General features: G+C 43.6%; 2 protein-coding genes across 5 annotated transcripts; one reads left to right on the top strand and one right to left on the bottom strand.

The window, feature by feature from the left end:
* Positions 1-1,422: 1,422 nt before the first annotated feature.
* LOC119726078 (zinc finger protein 836-like) lies at positions 1,423-16,277 on the bottom strand. The gene is made up of 3 exons (XM_038197694.1): positions 15,924-16,277; positions 12,905-13,837; positions 1,423-3,560 (listed from the first exon to the last, which is right to left on the bottom strand). Exons 2-3 carry the CDS (start codon positions 13,611-13,613, stop codon positions 2,779-2,781), a joined length of 1,491 nt encoding a protein of 496 aa, XP_038053622.1. The 5' UTR covers positions 13,614-13,837; positions 15,924-16,277; the 3' UTR covers positions 1,423-2,778.
* Positions 8,133-11,248, top strand: LOC119725566 (gastrula zinc finger protein XlCGF71.1-like). Of its 4 annotated transcripts, none has more exons than XM_038197027.1 (2): positions 8,133-8,842; positions 9,649-11,248. In XM_038197027.1, the coding sequence occupies exon 2, from the start codon at positions 9,683-9,685 to the stop codon at positions 10,250-10,252; it is 570 nt and encodes a 189-aa protein (XP_038052955.1). In that variant the 5' UTR covers positions 8,133-8,842; positions 9,649-9,682; the 3' UTR covers positions 10,253-11,248. The 4 variants fall into 4 exon arrangements, with proteins under 4 accessions (XP_038052955.1, XP_038052954.1, XP_038052953.1 ...); XM_038197026.1 differs by having other exon boundaries at positions 8,134-8,426; XM_038197025.1 differs by having other exon boundaries at positions 8,134-9,131.
* Positions 16,278-18,153: the final 1,876 nt, after the last annotated feature.

The following is an 18,153-nucleotide window of genomic DNA, read 5'->3' as shown; positions in this document are numbered from 1 at the left end:
ACTCAATATTTAGTTGAAACCTATGATTCATTGATTATGTAACTCGTTTACATAATCATTGGAGCATAAGTTTAGGTTGTTCCAACTCAATATTTAGTCGAAACCTATGATTCATTGATTATGTAACTCGTTTACATAATCATTGGAGCATAAGTTTAGGTTGTTCCAACTCAATATTGAGTTGGAACCTATGATTCATTGATTATGTAACTCGGTTACATAATCATTGGAGCATAAGTTTAGGTTGTTCCAACTCAATATTTAGTTGGAACCTTTGGTTAATTGATTATGTAAACTCGTTGGAGCATAAGTTCATAGGTTGTTCCAACTCAATATTTGCTTGGAACCTATGATTCATTGATTATGTAACTCGTTTACATAATTATTGGAGCATAAGTTTAGGTTGTTCCAACTCAATATTTGCTTGGAACCTATGATTCATTGATTATGTAACTCGTTTACATAATCATTGGAGCATAAGTTTAGGTTGTTCCAACTCAATATTGAGTTGGAACCTTTGGTTAATTGATTATGTAAACTCGTTGGAGCATAAGTTTAGGTTGTTCTAACTCAATATTTTGTTGGAACCCATGAGCACTTGATTATGTAAACTCGTTTACATAATCATTGGAGCACAAGGTTAGGTTGTTCCAACTCAATATTTAGTTGAAACCTATGATTCATTATTTAACTCGTTTACATAATCTTGGTTCTTGGTTCTTGGTTGGTTCTTCTCCTAAATACTCCACGTGGGAGTTTATACAGGAGGCCAGAAACACCGGGGCAAACCCATTCTCTTAGCGATAAGTGTTTACTGGGTTCTTTTACGTGCATTTATACAACACACGGGACCTACGGCTTAACGTCCCATCCGAAGGACAAAGCAATAATGGTTAAGTGCCTTGCTTAAGAGCACAAGTGTCCGCCGGCGGGCTCGAACCCACGTCACTGTTGCCTCTGAAACACCAGAACGTGAGTCCGGTGTTCTTAACCGCTAGGCCATCACACTCCACTAATCATTGGAGTACGGAAGACAGATAGTGCCACTCAATAAGTCTGAATATATTTTTTTGTACGTGTGAAAATATTTCGTTGTACAGTGGCCGCCACTTATTATGTGGCGGCCGCGGTACAAAAAAAATATTTTCACACGTACACAAAAGTATATTCAGACTTATTGAGTGGCACTATCCGTCTTCCGTATTGGAGCATAAGTTTAGGTTGTTCCAGCTTAATATTTACAATAGGTATGCAAATTTGGTCGACACAGAGAGCTTGCTGGCATGTTAATCTCCTGTCATCCACTTTGCTTCTAATTGGACCACAATGACACTATCATCCCTATCTCTGGATGTAGGTGTCCAAATGGCATAGGGAAAACAGCATTTGCTGAGAAATAATCATTCGTTAAGCATTTCTAAGTTATTATTAAACAACAGATGAGCTAGTATTTTAATATTATTTTCTCTAAAATCCTTTTTTTATACACACTGTACTTTCAAATTTACAAATATCTCATTTTCTAGCATAGAAGGCAGGTACAGCGCCTCCATGCCTTCATCTGGTACATGTCATGCATTTTATTTACCTTTTCTTTTTCTTCTTCACTGAGCACGATGGTACCTAAGTGTTTTCATAATTGTATATATCATCCTCGTATCGCTTTTACTGTTAAAATGTATGGCAATAAATGTTCTGTTTAATGAAATTGAACAAGACTTGTGTCTGTACACAGTTGACTCTCGTTAATACGAGGTTCTTCAGACTATAGTTACATGGTACATAAACAAAATTCTTTGTTTTCATTGGGTAAATCTAATCTCCATCATTATCACGCCTCACCAAATCAAAACAGCGAATGGGTAAGATGAACTCACTCAACTAGCCAGATGCCGCGCTTTGCGCGGCACCCTCTAGCTGGTCAGTGCGCCCTCAATTGACGTAGTTATGAGGTGTTCATTATACAGTACGGTTTCGAAATGCATACGTTTTGGAGTTTTTTTCATAGAGAAATTAGTGAACTCTTCAAAGTAAAAAAACCACATTTGCCAAACAAGTATGAAGCAAAACAAACAAATATTTTTTTCCTGTGCAAACTGTGACTTCAGTGGACAGTGAAATCGGTGCATATATTATATACACCGGTTAAGTACATGTACCCTAAACGAAGTTTTTAGGCCTTTGAAAACAGTGACACAGACATTAGACAGACAGACAGACAGACATTCGACAGCGTAGGATAGTATAACACAACGATTATATACATATAAAATGTGCAAGTGAATGTGAATCACAACCAAGAAGTTTTCGTGTAGTGATCAATTAACTGGACAATCAGAACATTTTGGAACATTAATAAGACTCGATGAAATAAAAAAATCTTTAATGAAATTCAAACGGGGCATTTCTTAATTTGTTTTCATGCAGCTTATACGCCATGCATGGTAAACTGATAACCAATCACGATCGACGTATTAGTTAACTTTTGCCTGGAGGAAGTTTCTCTTGTCCAACCAGAGGCGCCGTTAAAATCAGTCCGTACCAACGCGCAAGTTAGGTTAATGCGCGTGCTACAAAGTACAATAACCTTGTAAATACACCAATCAGGGCGCGAGATGTCAGTCACGCGTTGACTCAGGGGACATGTTCAGCTGTTGTGACAAGTTCAGCTCGCACATCGCAACAATGATGGTGTATCATCGGCATGATTTTCGAACTCGGCCATGTTCGCCAAGTAGCCGAAAAAGAATATGCCACACGTCCCAAGTACACGGTTTCTCACTTCTCATTCGTGTGTTTTCCCCGATGTGCTTTGCAGTTATACTTGTATTTGAAAGATTTCCCGCAGAAGTCGCACGCGAACGGCCTGTCGTCACTATGGTGGGTGATCCTGTGCCGCTTCAAGTTCCATTTCAGTGTGAAAGATCCATCGCAGATGTCGCACGTGTACAGCTCCCTCTTGGTGTGGACTAGCCGATGCACTTTGAGGTATTTAGGAAATTGGAAGGATTTATCGCAGCAATCGCACTTAAACGGCAGCTCAGACTTGAGCCTGTTGACGTGCCTTTGCTGGTGCTTCTTGAGGCCGAATAACCGAGTGAAGCGTTGGCCGCAACGGTCGCAAGGGAACGGCTTTTCCTTGGTGTGAACTTGTACGTGTCTGATAAGGGTGCTGATACTCGCGACTGATTTGCCGCACACGTCACAGGTGTACGGCTTCTCATTGGTGTGGATCCTAACGTGGACCCTGAGGCTGCCTTTCAATCTGAAAGATTGCTCACAGAAGTCGCACTTGTGCGGTTTGTCGCCAGCGTGAGTCTTCCTGTGCTGCTTCAGATTGGCGCTCAGGCGGAAACGTTCGCCACAACGGCCGCAGGAATACGGTTTTGCGTCGGCATGGCGTGGTAGGTGTCGCGTGAGGCCTGGTTTACTGGACAGGATCTTGCCACAAATTTCACAAGGTGATGGTATCTTAGGGGCTGCTTTGCGGATGCGTTTCTTCACTACAGTGTTGCTTTGGACTGAGTCCGCCATATTGTCTGTTACTGATTTGTCGGGGTCTGTAGGGAGCAAACGGAGGAATTTCAGGCCTCAATTTGTAAAAATAAATAAAAATTGTGCATGCAGCGACTCAGCCGGGCCAAACCAGAGTGTTACAGTCGACTTTCGTTAGTACAAACACTGTTAATACACATTCTGGCTAAAGCAAACACAAAGCCTTGGTCCCATCTGTGCATTTATGTACACAATGAATGGGACTGATGTTCCTCTTAACACAAAATTCTGATATAACAAACACCTTTTTGGGCTAGGCTTGGCCGAGTTTGTACTAACGAGAGTCGACTGTACTTATCTCGACTGTACTTATATACCAGTTAAAAAGAGCACTACCTGACCTAAGATTCATGAGGAATAGCCAGAATCTTTTGGTCTGGGAACCAGACTAGTATGAGAGATGCATACTCCCCACTCCCCATACTATCAAATGGTCCAGTCCTTTGACCTGTCGGTTTCAATGATGCGTGCGCTATGCGCTCATAGACTGCACGCTGCGTTAATATCCACACACGTACACAGTGGCAATCTTTTCTGCTCGAAATGTGGTGAAGAATTCTTTAAAAAAAAATCCTGGATGCACAACCAGACCCTGATCATTTCCAAAATCGATTCGATTAGTACTTGTACCAAGGACCACCCCTAAAAAATCATGAAAATCCGTCCATAACTTGTTGAGCATTATCTTGTTCACAGACAGACTAACTAACAAACCAACCAACACACAAACAAACGGCAGTTTAAAAAAAAATAACCTCCTTGGGCGGAGTTACTTATAACTATTTTTTAGCCCCCCCCCCGAAAAAAAAACTCGGTCTCTGGTCAGCGCGCGTGTCGATTTTAATCATGCGCGTCAACCTTTTTTTACCTTCAAATTAACACGGAAGCTACAACAGCGCCCTCTATTGCCGCACCTCCTCCAATTTTTGTAACAAGGAGCACCAAGGAATGGGGAAATTGCACCAAAGCAAATGGTAAAGAGCACCAAGGCAAATTATGGAGGACACCATGCAATGTATAATGAGGACACAACAAGGCAAAATAGTACCCACCTTGTCTGTACAATTCAAGTTTGAAAAAAAAAATCCAACCAAAAAAAAAAATTCAATTCCGGAACTTCGGTTTGACCAGAGACCGACCATTTTTTGGGAGGCCTTACCAACACCAATAAGAAGTCCGTAGTGAATGACATTCCCCGAAGGTAGTTTGTGGTTGAACGACAGCACTGGTCATGCAGGTGTGATGAGAAACCGTACGCAGTCCGAACCGACACTACATGCATACAAATTGTGTCGTGGGAGCACACATCCGAAAATACTGGGTTCATGTACATGTACATGTATAGTACGGTGTACATGTAGTAGGGTTTGGGCCACTGTATAAACTTTCCTTTCCTATTATTGTTGTCCTTTGCTTCCAAACTGTATGGCTTTTCTGAGGCAACTTTCCAGGTCAATGTGCCCATTGTTGCTGGTACACGGAGTTCCATGTTCCGCGTTCCATTCAGTGCATTATTTTCGTCGCGTACCAGAGGGTGCGGGTATATTGTGTTCGGAGGTATTATAACACTCTGTTTAAAGGGGCACAAGGTCCTGAGATCCTCGAAAATTTCATGTTTTGGATTGGTTACCTAGCCTATTTCAAACATCTAGTTGAAAGGAAACCAATTTAATGTCTAAACGTTCCCGAGAAAAGACGGAAAAAAAACCCGTTTGTTTTCGACACGACGGAGCACGAATACGTTTTTCGTGTCGTTCTCATTGTACGATATACACGTTGTGTATCTCAGGAACAGCGGTGACCAATCGCAAGTGGTTTCTTCAACGTCCGCAAAGGACGCACACTTCACGAATGAAATCACAATTTACATCCAAACATCTCGACTTCATGGGGTCACAAAAGTTTGTTTTTAGATGTTTTTAGATGATCGAGAATATCTTTGTGTGGCGTTTCTGGACTCCCATATATTTGCACTAAGTTGAGTCGGGCACCATTTGCAGTCATCAGCCTACATTTGAAGCAACAAAAACAGGTAAAAAAAAAAAGCCGCGTCGCCGCTCCACTTTTTGGGCAAGCTCCATACCAGAAACCGGAGACTTTTTTTGGGGCTTATTGTTCACTGCTGATTGTTCATATGACTCAACGCCTGTGCGTTGAGAACATAATGGAGCTATATACGGCGGCTTATTTTTTTGGCAGCATACATCGAAAGCAATCACATCACGCGCGCACCCAACACGAATATTTATTACGCTGTGAATGGAAGACAGTGTTTCCCTTCAATTAAACTTAACACAACTAACAATGGACATGGGTTCAAACCACTCTATTGCCGCCACCTCCTCCAATTTTTGTACCAAGGAGCAAAATTTATAAAAAAAATTATAAAAATAAAAGAATTATTGGACATGGGTTCAAACCACAGATCTTGCGATCCGTAGTTCATTGCACTATCCACTGGAGCAATGGCGGACTCATGGAGGCCGCCATCTTTTACTCGGGTTAAAGGTCACGTTTGCCGAAATCCGATATCACTTTCCTAACGCCCACTTGTAATTCCTAACCAATTCCTAACCAATTCCTAACCAATTCCTAACCAATTCCTAACGCACCGTTAGGAAAGCGTTAGGAATTGGTTAGGAATCGGTTAGGAATGATGTTCGGAATGTTCGGAATCGGTATCGAGCGTTAGGAAAGCTGGGTAGTCCGTCCTGCCGCGGGTGGGCCACAAAAGGGCCAGAAAGAAAGGGCCACTGTGGCAGCTCGACAAAAGCCAAGGCCGTTCTTTGAAATGCTTTTATGTACGTGCATGACTGAGTGATAGCAATGGTGAGACGGTGTGACAGCACATCGAACTAGCTGAATAATCATGATCCATTGACGATATGCCCTGCAGATAAAAACACCGCATGCTTCAGGGAAGGTTGGAAGGTTGGATATATTTTTGCAAAGTGACCTATGTATAAAAAAATGATGGCGTCATTTGCTCAGGCGACGGGAAGGGCGCCCCTAGCGGTAGGTAGGTAAACGCGTGTGAGCTACTGACAATGTTATTGTGTAAAATGCGAACGGGATATTCAAAGATGAAGGAGCAGATGACCAACTAAAGAAACAAAGAGATGAATAAAGGCATAGATAAAGGAATAAATAAATTAAAGACATAGTCCATCATTGTAATTTGTGCATTTTGTTCGTTTGAAGCAACAAAAGTGTTCAAAATCTGATGAAGGATACTGAACAACTAACCTGATGAAGTTTCAGCTCAGCTTCAGCTGTATATTCCGAGACAAACAGCATTCTAGGATCTTAATTTCAAATCAAAAGTTGCTAAATCATGTTTTGAACTGTTTTGAATTGCAGCTTTACGCGATGTCGCGCACTGATCCGACGAATTATAGCAACCGCGCGCCTGTGCGTCATGCCAATGAAATCGTTTTCAAAGCAGAACCTATTGCTCATAACATGAATAGAATGCCTGTATCATCCCCTTCAATTTTAGGATGGCATTTAAAAAAAAAAACGCTTTACATGGCACCCGGCCATGATTAAAAGCGTTCGACATTACGGAGGACTGGACACCATCTTCCCATGGAGGCGCTGTTCAAATTGGAAATCATGGTCATTATCAGAAGCTAGCTGGTGCTATTCGATTTCCATTGTGCGTAAAAAAAAAAAACAATCGCGAAAAAAATATGGTTTTCGGGAGAACTAAACACAATAAGTGTAAAAAAGGCAGTTTATTTTAAACCCGCTGATCATGATAATTTGTTTAATAATACGACTTTTCTCCTGCTGGTAACTTTCTGGGGGAGGAGGCGGGGGGGGGGAGCTGGTGGCGAGCGGGGCCTTATCATCACAGGCGTGTGGAAAGAGGCAGATCTGGATTTTTCTAGGGTGTGATTTTTTTTCTAGGTGTGTGATTCTGTGGCCCAAGTTGGGAATGAACAATCTGGTATTTGTTTCGGAGTACGTGTTCCGAAACAGCTGCAGTCTGTCGATAGCAGTGGCGTAGCCACGGGGGGGGGGGGGGGGGGGGGGGGATGCCCCCCCCCCCCCCCGTGGCTACGCCACTGGTCGATAGACAGACCGACCAACCGACTGATGACATGTAGAAGCTCCTGCCAGAGCTTAAAAGACGTGCGATGATCCGCAACTGGAGGCGAACCAGCCCTCTCGCGATCTCGTGAAACGCCATTCCCATACCATTCACACTAGCTACCTTTACTAACCCTAATCCCCAACAGGTTTTCTCAAGGCCCCCTGCCAAATGCAACTTGGTTGAAATAGAACCCTGCTAAAATGCAACCAAAAGCAACACTACACTGGATTCTGTTGTACAGTATTGCCTTTTCACTATGAGCAGTAACCCTGCTAAATGCAACAAGATGCAACGAGCACGGGGACTTGAGTTGCCTGCTACATGCAACAGTATGCAACAACTTTTAACCTTTTTTGCTTACTGTTGCATTTAGCAGTGTGAGGTTAATCCCCTTAAGTCAGTGCAAACACATACTTTTCCCTTTATTGATCGTCATTGTGTTGCAACCTAAGCCTTTGTGTACCGTTAGCTTTCCTGGCAACTTACGGCAGAGTCAATTCTTGAACACTCAACCGGGAGCATCAGACAGTAACCACACGTATACATGTATAGTGTAATGCGCCCTGCTTTGACGCAATCACATTTGCCACCCACAAGAAACTCGGAAAGTTGTGGTTCGGTGGAACACTGCATGATCTCCTCAGCAGGGATGTAATAAGGCGCCAGTTGACTGAGCAGATTGACATGAAGCGCCCCCTCCCCCTGATGACGCCATCTTCAGATTGACGTGTTGACTTGAAGATTCCACTTTGTGCTAGACGAATTTATAGTGGTATTTATTCCATTATATTCCTTCTTTCACATGTGGTCCATCTTATGTAAGGCTATCTGATGTAAGCCTACACTCAGGTATTCGGCCACACTTACGCCTTTGTCACACGGTGCCGTCTGGCATGCCGATGGTGTCACGACCATAGAGATTGGCAAAACTGGACGAGGACTGGACGGCAACTGCTCTGAACGGGGAGCTCGTGCTGGGGACTTGTGGGGACTGCATAATAGGTCGTGATAGACACTGGAAGGTCCTGCCAGAATGGTTAAGTGCCCAACTGTTTTCAACATGTTCAAAACAAAAAGGGGACACTCTCCCGTCCAATTCACAACGGGGTAAGGACGCTGCAATTCGGTCGGGCGTGGATCGAACGGCCTGGACGTGGGACAGCCACGAAAGCAGTCCAGAGCAACGTTGTGAGTACTGCATGCGCGGAGCTGCATTAGGACTGTCTTTTAATCACGAGTCTTCTTAGTCTAAGCCGTGCTTACAAAGGGCCTACCCAGAACTCCGCCCGTTGCGAGCACGGGATAAGAGCGTGATAGACTTGACGCCACCGGCTAATTGGACGGGACGAAGACGAAGACGGGTGCGGACGGTTCGTGAACCACTTTTGTCTCGAATAGAACTGCCTGAGAACGGCTTGGACGAGACGAGGACCGTACAAGGACGGGACACGTACGGATTTATGGTCTGAGATCTAAGGTTGGAGCTATCTGTTTTAATTTCCCGCGTCTCAGCCACGCTTCAATAAATTTATTTTGGTCGTGACCATCGCATCACGCACGGGGCTAGAGAACGGCACTGTGTGACAGGGGCTTGAAAGATTTCAGATCTGGTCAGAGTTTACAAGTGGCCACAATTTTGTTACACTTGCGGACTAATACTTTGCATTAATTGGAGTTCAATTGACTATGTAAAGGCTGGGGCGCGGCCGTTTAAATTCAGAGGCCGTCATGACCTGGGACACATATCACCATGTCATTTCGTTGTGAGTTTTGTTAATATTAAATTATATTTCAAATGAGATTAGTTTCCAGTGTTACTTTGTGTTGAGTAGTCAACGTATCCCGAGGCAAAATGCCTCATAACAATCCCAATAGGCGACATCCCCCAGGCACGAAAAGACTTGAAGTGAATGATAATTATCGAATGACGTACATGAATTTTGTGGACTTTTATTCTAGCTTCACCATGCTTGCTTTGTCTTGTTTACTGACAGAAAAACGACTCCAAGAGTCGGGACACCAGACAAGATGGCGGACTCTCAAAGCCACAGGACGGTAGGCCGCACCCGCAAATTAGCACCCTCACAGAGACGGCACTCCTGTGAGATTTGCGGCAAGTCTGTGAAGAATAGAGCCAGCCTAGTAATCCATCTGCGCACTCACACCAAGGAGAGGCCGTTCGCCTGCGACGTCTGCGGGAAAGCCTTCATGGAGAAGGGCCACGTCCGGCGCCACAAGCGGATCCACACCAACTACAAGCCGTACGTCTGCGACATCTGCGGAAAGTCGTTCAACCAGAACACGAATCTTCGTCAACACCTACTGACCCACACTGACGATAAGCAATTCCGGTGCGACTACTGCGGACAATCTTTCACGTTCAAGGCCAACCTCCAGGTGCATCTGAGAACACACACCAACGAGAAACCGTACACCTGTGACGTGTGTGGCAAGTCGGTTGCGGTCAAGAGCGATCTTGACAAACATCTACGAACCCACACGAAAGAAAGGCCGTACCGTTGCGACATTTGCGGCAGATGTTTCGGACGGCTGTTCACCCTTACCCAACACGAGCGGCGGATTCACGCGGAGATGTAGCTCCTGACACCAACCATGTCGGTGTAGCGTGAATATCCGACTCCGTGAAAAGTGCACTCATTGGTAGTGTTGCGCATGCGTAAGAACGAGAATATGCTATTTTTAGGATCACATACAGGATAGTGACCTGTCATGTGCGATGGATTAACCAATATTATAGGGAAAAGGGTCCGATTTTCATAGGAGTCGGATTTTCATATGACACCGGCAATACATGTAGAGCCTGAAAGTGCGCCATTTTGTCTTGAAGCGTCCGGACCGCGAAATATTTTCCCAAAGGAGATCGGACAATATAAGAAGAGGGCGCTCTCTCTCTGCGTTATGATGCATATTCAGGGATACAAGTATAACAGGAATAATGGTATTTACTGGTTGTAAGTATAGTCCCGACTTCTAATCAGGCGATCATAGTATGAATCATAGTTTTAAAGGTCCATGATTATAATTTTAATCATCACAGAACAGAAAAAAGTTTTCATTCATTCAAGTGATTATAAGACTTTTAAAACAACTATTTGTATTTTTAAATTTACAACATTTCCCTTGTAATATTTATTTGTCATGTACATTCTTCATGGTATTTGAAGTACAATGTATACAGATTATTTTAGAGACATTTTACATCAACTTTTAATCTGTATAAGTAGGTTGCACTTGTTTAAAATTGTAAACATTTGTACATGTGTATTTAGTTCACTTGTTATCATTACTTTTACTGTTTTAGCCTGATAAGAAGCTGTCCAATTTTGTTAAAAAAATACTTGAAACATGTTCTTAACTCTCCATAGACTTGTGCACAACCGATGAAGTGGTGTCTGGATACTACATTCTTTCCTATTTTTTTTTTTTTTATCAAACTGACGTCAGACGTTCGTATACGTACGCTAAATGAAGAATCCAGGTTGAAGGTCATTCTGGATAAAACGCCGGCTTTTTTAACTAAATGCTATACCAACGGAAATTAATAAAGCATTTTGCGTCACTTGCAACATTTTTGACAATATTGCCTTCGTTTATTATGAAAGCGTCACGCGGCTCCGGGGGGGGGGGGGGTGGTAGAACTGTCAAAAAAAAATTCTCATAGAAATTCTGAAATGTATCCAATAACAGGTCTGAATGATAATGGGGTTTTTTTTGCAAAAAGAAACCAGACATTTTCCTTCCAGCCTCGCTTTGGTTACGTTGATTTGAATGACAAAAAAAATCACGATGGCCGCAACATGAAAAAAGGTAATAGTAAAAACGATAATTTCTGGGCACAAACGCTATAAAATTGTGTGTTGACATAGTACATTAATTTTACATAGTACATTAATTTTATTAAAATCTAACCAACAAATAAGATGAAGGTGTCGCCTGTCAGCGGGCGCAATACATAAAACGTTCCCAAAGGAATGGCATCACAGTCTTGCTAATGAACATGGAAATTCGGAATAACATAAAAACAAAGGAAGTCACCCTTAAAGGGAATGTACAACATTTGCTTTTGCTTCAATTTTCAGAAATACATGTAAATGGATTTGGAGGATTAATATGTTATAGAAAATATTGGTAAACTGACTTGTTTCACGTTTTGGGCTTGTAGATGCTGGAAAAACCAAGAAAACCTATCATGTTCTTGTAGTCTGGTTCCCTGACCCCACTTAAGATGAAACGGAGCAATTAATACACTTTAGGGAATTGTAAGGTCAGAGAATCAGTCTAACAGGCTTGTACCCCTTCAGAGGTGTGTAATCAATTGCAAAGAAAAGTCCAAATAACTAAATATGAACTTTTTTGGAAAAAGGCCAGTTTTCTCCAACGCTGGTCGGCCGACCAGCGTTGGAAAAATACAGGTTTTCTTGAAAATGTCAGCACACCAGGAGCCACGATTTTGCAGGATGCTTTAGACTGTCGGTCCCTAACAATTCAGTAAGGTATTTCGTGATAATTTGATCATTTCCTTTTTTCGTTGTTTGCAAATGTTGTATTTTCCCTAAAACAAATTGAAAATAAGGTTAAACGGGGCACACCGTTGCATTTTCGATGAGCATTAAAAGTACATTACAATGAGCCCTTCGATTCAAATGTCTTCGTTGTGCCCGCACGAAACGTTTCGTGTCGTCAGCTAGACTAAAGGCACTCGACGCTGCTCAGTAGGCTTTCACCACTACTTTTAGCACACAATGACATCGAGTCGTTTTATAATCAACCACTACGAGCGACTCCTACGGTCCATTCATAATTGCCCTGCGATTGATACCTGTTCAGCAAATGCTTCCTCAATGGTGTGCATGTTCAGGTGGTTGTTGAGGCTTCGCGCAAGTCTGACAGACTTATCTCACAAAATGCACCTGTAGGTTTTTTGTTCGGCATGAATCCTACAATGCCCCTTAATTCAGGCTTGGGCTCCACGCAAAAGATCTGCCATAAAAGGTCACATGCGGTCGGTTTCTCATTGGTGTGGATCCCCTCATGCTGCAAGAGCTTGCTTTTCTCCTTAAACCCTTTGTCACAGATGTGGCATGCAAATACTGTCTTCTTGTTCTCGGAGTGAATCTTTTGGTGCCTTTTAAGGTAGTGGTCACGTTCAAACAATTTTCCACAAGTATCGCACGCCTACGGTTTCCGGTGTGGGTTATCTGGTGTCGCTTAAGGTTGTGCATACATTTTAAAGATTGTCCACATATGTCAAATGTGATTCATCCATGTGAGTCATCTTGTGTCGCTTGAGACTTACATTTTGCGTGAACGATTTTCCGCAAATATCACAGGTGTACGGTTTCTCATTTGTATGGGTCATCTTGTGTCGCTGGAGGTTTCCACTGTGCACAAACGATTTCCCGCAGATATCGCATGCGTACGGTTTGTCACTGGTGTGGGTCATCTTGTGAAGCTTGAGGCTTCCATTCTGCAAGAACGATTTCCCGCAAATGTCACATGCGTACTGTTTCTCATTGGTGTGGGTCGTCTTGTGTCGCTGGAGGATATCATTCCGCACAAACGATTTCCCGCAAATGTCACATGCGTATGGTTTCTCATTGGTATGGGTCATTTTGTGTTGTTTGAGGTTTCCATTCCACGTGAACGATTTCCCGCAGATGTTGCATGCGTACGGTTTTTCATTGATATGTGTCATCTTGTGTTGCTTCAGGTAATCATTCAGCACAAACGATTTCCCGCAGATGTCGCATGCGTGCGGTTTCTCGTTGGTGTGGGTCATCATGTGTCGCTTGAGGCTTCCATTCTGCGTGAACGATTGTCCGCAGATGTCGCATCTGTACGGTCTCTCATTCGTGTGGGTCAACTTGTGTTGCTTGAGGTTTCTATTTCGTGCAAATGATATCCCACAGATATCGCAGGCGTGCGGTTTTTCACCCATGTGGGTCTTGTGTCGCTTGTTGCTGAACCGATCTCCGAAAGTCTGTCCACATTGGTAGCAAGTCAACGGTTGGTCATCGGTGAGGGTCAGCTGGTGTCACTTGAGTGAACATTTCTCATTGATAGAACTGGGACGCTCTTTGGACAAATGCTGGTGTTTTGCAGCCCGTTGAGGCTGTCACTTGCAAGTCCGATGCCTTAATTGATTCAGACTTTTCGAGTTAGCTGTGTAAAAACAAATCAGAGCACAAAATGTGACAATTTACCCTGAAAATGGCATAATACGTTTGTGCTTCTATCATACGACGAAATTATCATAAACGTTGCCCCCCAGGCAGTGGCGGAGATTTCTTGTTACAGGTGGGGGGATGATTTTTGAAAGGCCATCCTTGTGTGGAACGCGACACGGCACGGGGTCCAAGAAACCGCTTAAGGGCCCCCTGGTGGGGTGCAGGCGCAAAGCCCTTGCTAGGGGTTGAGGTAACCCCCCCCCCCGGAGCCCCTGGGGTTTACACAATTTTAGGTGCAAAATGGTGTCAAAATTCAACCTTTTCTTGAGCTTGAATTGCAATAAATGACAATAATTAACACCTTCAAGCATTAAAAAATACAAAAGATCTTCAAAACTAAAATTTCTCATTCAATGTATTTGGAAGTGTAGGCCTAAGCTTTCTTTGCACAATGGAGCTCTGGTCACCTAGCAACACAAATAATGCCTATGTATTATTTTAAGTATAATTATTTACAAAATAATTAATGCAAAATAATGCCTAGATGCATTTTGGTAAGGTATGATTAGAATGTGATTTGGTCTACACTCTACAAAAACTATGAAAACATATGGTGGACAATGATGTATACCTGACGACAGTGGCGTAGCCAGGAATTTTTCAGTGGGGGCGCTGGGGGGGGGGGGCTGGAACATTTCATTGGGGGGGGGCGTCATGTAGGGGTGTCAATCGCTTGTCAAAAGTGGGGGGGGGGACATACCTTGATCAGAACTGATGCGAGCGCGAAGCGGGAAGCCCTTACGGCGTGGGGGTTCGGGGCCCGCTTAAGGGCCCCGAAAAAAAATGGATTCTAGATGTTCATTTGGTGTGATCTGAAGCAATTTCTTACCACTTTCCTCCATGCTTTAACTAATATTTCCAGCAAAAGAAAATTATTTGAACATCGTTTTCGAGGTTGGAGTCATTGAATCAGCTATCGGTATTCTGAGCTATAGGCGTGGGGTTCGGGGCCCGCTTAAGGGCCTCGAAAAAAATTGGATTCTCGATGCTCTGTGGTGTGATCTGAGGCAATTTCTTACCTACATTGTAGTACATAACAGGGCCCTGTTAATGAGACACGAGTTCAAAAGTCTGGGGGGGGGGACATTTGATATTGTGTCCCCCACCCTTTAAAAGGGGGGAGGGGGGACCAGTCCCCCTGTCCCCCAGGATTGACGCCCATGGCGTCATGTAGATCAATGATAATTTTTTTAGAAACTCAAAATCTCAGTTGGGGGGGGGGGGGGGGGGGTGGGGGTGACAAGGTTTCATTGGGGGGGGGGGGGCGGTCAACCCCCCCCCCCCCCACTCCCCCGGTGGCTACGCCACTGCATGCATGAGAGAGTTGTTGCGGCGGTCCTGTTTATAATCCTCTGCTAATGAATACATGTACATAAAATGGTGCGGCTTATACGATGGTGCGGCTTATACGCTGTGGCCTGAATTTTATTCTGAAGTTTTTGGAGCGCTGCGGCTTATATACAGGGCGGCTTATATTCCGAAAATTACGGTAAGCGAACGACACTTGCACTTGCTGGGCTGCGTGGTGCTGGCCTGTCAAGGGGTATTGGCAAGTTACGGACCCTGCCCAAATTAGTACGCCTGCCTTAAAAAAGTGGGGGGGGGGGGGTGATTACATTGGTCATCCCCCCCCCCCCCGGTCAAAAGGTTGGGGGATATATCCCCCCATCCCCCCCCGGATCTCCGCCCATGATACAGTGTATAGAGAGTAGCCAGAATCCATCCATTGTATAAAAATGGTTCAGTTCATTTGACTTGTTACCCAATTGTGTAAGGTCAGGGGCCCCACGCTGGAAGGCTTCACAGAGGGTCCGTGTTTCATTGCACAAATTCAGGGCAAAGTTGTTCATATAGAACCAGGTTGCTGTACGCCAGCAGCCAAGCATTTACTGCCGAAATCTATGAATGTGTTGTGTGTACATGTAGTTGTACTAAGTTGTAACAGTTGCCACAGTAATACCGTGTTAATGGTCAACGTTAAACCAATAAGTAATACATTATTTCAGCTACCTTACACTTACCAACACTACAATCAAAAGGCCATCAGTGGAGGGAATCACCCGGGAAGATTGAAACTCTGGTCACATCCGACAGAGCGGCCAAACCAAGAGTATAGGCTTTATACGTGAACATCGATAGCATGTGCATGGAGGTCCCGAGTTTATTCTGAACACAGGGCGCATTGCACCATACGTGTACATATAGCAACTGGCTGTTGTGACTAAATGCCAAGAAATGCCAGTGCAGTGATTTGCCAGGAAAGCTTATCACGTTCACAAAAGGCTAGGACGAAACACAATGACGGTCAATAAAGGGAGTATACAACATGTACGTGCCTGCGTTTTCCCTGACCTGACGCTCGATTACTTCCCCCGTGCTTACTCGTGCAAGCACTGTCGTGGCGTTCGATTTACCTCTCACGTGAATTCTCGCGCTTACTGGAGCCTGGCCCAGGTAACCGACTCGCTGAGTCGGTTGCGATTTGTATTTCCACACCACACGCTCTCTAGTATACCTGTATATAGAATTATGCTGGAGGGCCCTATATATACTATAATATAATGTTTACACTGTTATTTCGGTTGTGTAAAAATCAGACGGTTGTGTACTATATGAACCTAGCAACCCGTTGTGTAAACTGTTGTTACTAACACAACTTGTGTAAATATTACACAATTTGTGTAAAATATTACACAACTTGTTCAATTTTTTTACACAACTGGTTGCTAGGTTCATATAGTACACAGCCGAAATAACAGTGTAAAACAACCTCTTCGAATTTGTCACTGCTGATCGAGTTGTAGTGGAAACTACGTTGGATTACAAATCCGATGGTGCGAGTTCGATTCCCATTGGATGCTTTTTCGATTTCTTCTTCTCTACTTCTTCTTTTTTTTCTCGTAAAAAGGTTTGTTAGTCATTCGGAACATTTTTCTTTTACCAATATGTGGTTTGGAGGATTTTTTTTCAATAAAGTCCGAGAACCTGACTTGCAAGTCAATTAAAGTACTTCAAATACGCCCATAACGATTGTATGTGTATGTACGGGAAAAAAATTCGCGTCCGGTGGGCGCCTCGATCAGTGTCATGTCAAAGTTCAACTTTCCAGCTCTTGCACGAAACTTTACCCGCAGCCTCAGCCTCGACTCCAGGGGCGCGTGTTCGTTCCTTACACTAACCCCTGGCTGTGATGATGACGTAAATGACGCTGAATAAGGGAATAAATGTGTGCTCGAGAGGTTTTTATCACTCTGTTTAAGACCACTTAGAGTCTGGGTGCTGATAATTACCCGAGTCGGAGGCGAGGGTAATTATCAGCACCCAGACTCTAAGCGGTCTTAAACAGAGTGATAAATACCGATCGGGCACATTTATTCCCATTCATAAATACCTTTTCGGTCAAAAATAAAGGGAATAATTCGTTCAAAAAATCCCGATTTTGTTCCCTTTTATGGAGATTGACGCGCGCGTAGCATGTTCTGCGCGATGTCGCGCAGAACGCACCTGTGGCGTTGCGTTTTGAATTTAGAACTATAAAATTCTGACTCCCTGGTAGTGTTGCGCATGCCTACGGGAGGATTGTGAACGTTCAACCAATGAAACGGTAAGAGGCACTGGATTTTAGGAGTCCACATTTTATTGTGACACTGGAAAAGTGTTTAAGACCAGCTAGCCATGTCTTTATCATCCGTTTAAGACCGGCCACGTGACGGGCTCTCGACCAATAGGAATAGCTAAACTGTCTGAGGTATTTATGAATGGCTATTCACAGCGTACTGCGCGGGCATTTCGAAGATTGCACGCCGGGCGCGCCCATAATGCGCTCGCGCTCGCGTGCTTAGCTTTGCACGTAACGTCACGTACGAAAAAAAATTATGATTCAAAAGTCGCGAAGCCTGTGTACGATATGGATTATATCAGCCGCGTTTTTTCGCTAAAAAAAACCCTGTATCTGTGGTTGTAAAGGCACGAAAGAGGTACGTACATTTAATACAAATCTTTGCTAATTAACACAACGTCCAAACGTTGTGTTTGAAAGGATTGATTCTTCAAAATCACAACTTTTAACATTTTACTGCGTCGGCACGTAAAACGGATAAACTGCAGCCTAATTATAATGTGCCATATTTTGACACATTTAAATTACACAATTCCATGGGTTAAGATCGCGCAAGGCATGATGGGAAACAACATGGCGCAGCACGATGGTACCACTGATCTCTATATAAAGACTGGATAGCGGATGTGCAT

The sequence above is a fragment of the Patiria miniata genome, unplaced genomic scaffold (assembly GCF_015706575.1).
Source record: "Patiria miniata isolate m_02_andy unplaced genomic scaffold, ASM1570657v1 HiC_scaffold_19, whole genome shotgun sequence".
Taxonomy (NCBI): domain Eukaryota; kingdom Metazoa; phylum Echinodermata; class Asteroidea; order Valvatida; family Asterinidae; genus Patiria; species Patiria miniata.
Note: the sequence above shows the minus strand (reverse complement) of the source record. Positions and strands in the feature narration are given on the sequence as shown.

Coding starts and splice junctions, on each gene's coding strand:
- LOC119726078 (XM_038197694.1), bottom strand. CDS start 13,613: ATGGGTGAAAAACCGCACGCCTGCGATATCTGTGGGATATCATTTGCA. Junction 3,561..12,904: donor GACATATGTGGACAATCTTT/AAAATGTATGCA, acceptor TGCTCCCTACAG/ACCCCGACAAATCAGTAACA.
- LOC119725566 (XM_038197023.1), top strand. CDS start 9,383: ATGACCTGGGACACATATCACCATGTCATTTCGTT. Junction 9,418..9,648: donor TATCACCATGTCATTTCGTT/GTGAGTTTTGTT, acceptor GTTTACTGACAG/AAAAACGACTCCAAGAGTCG.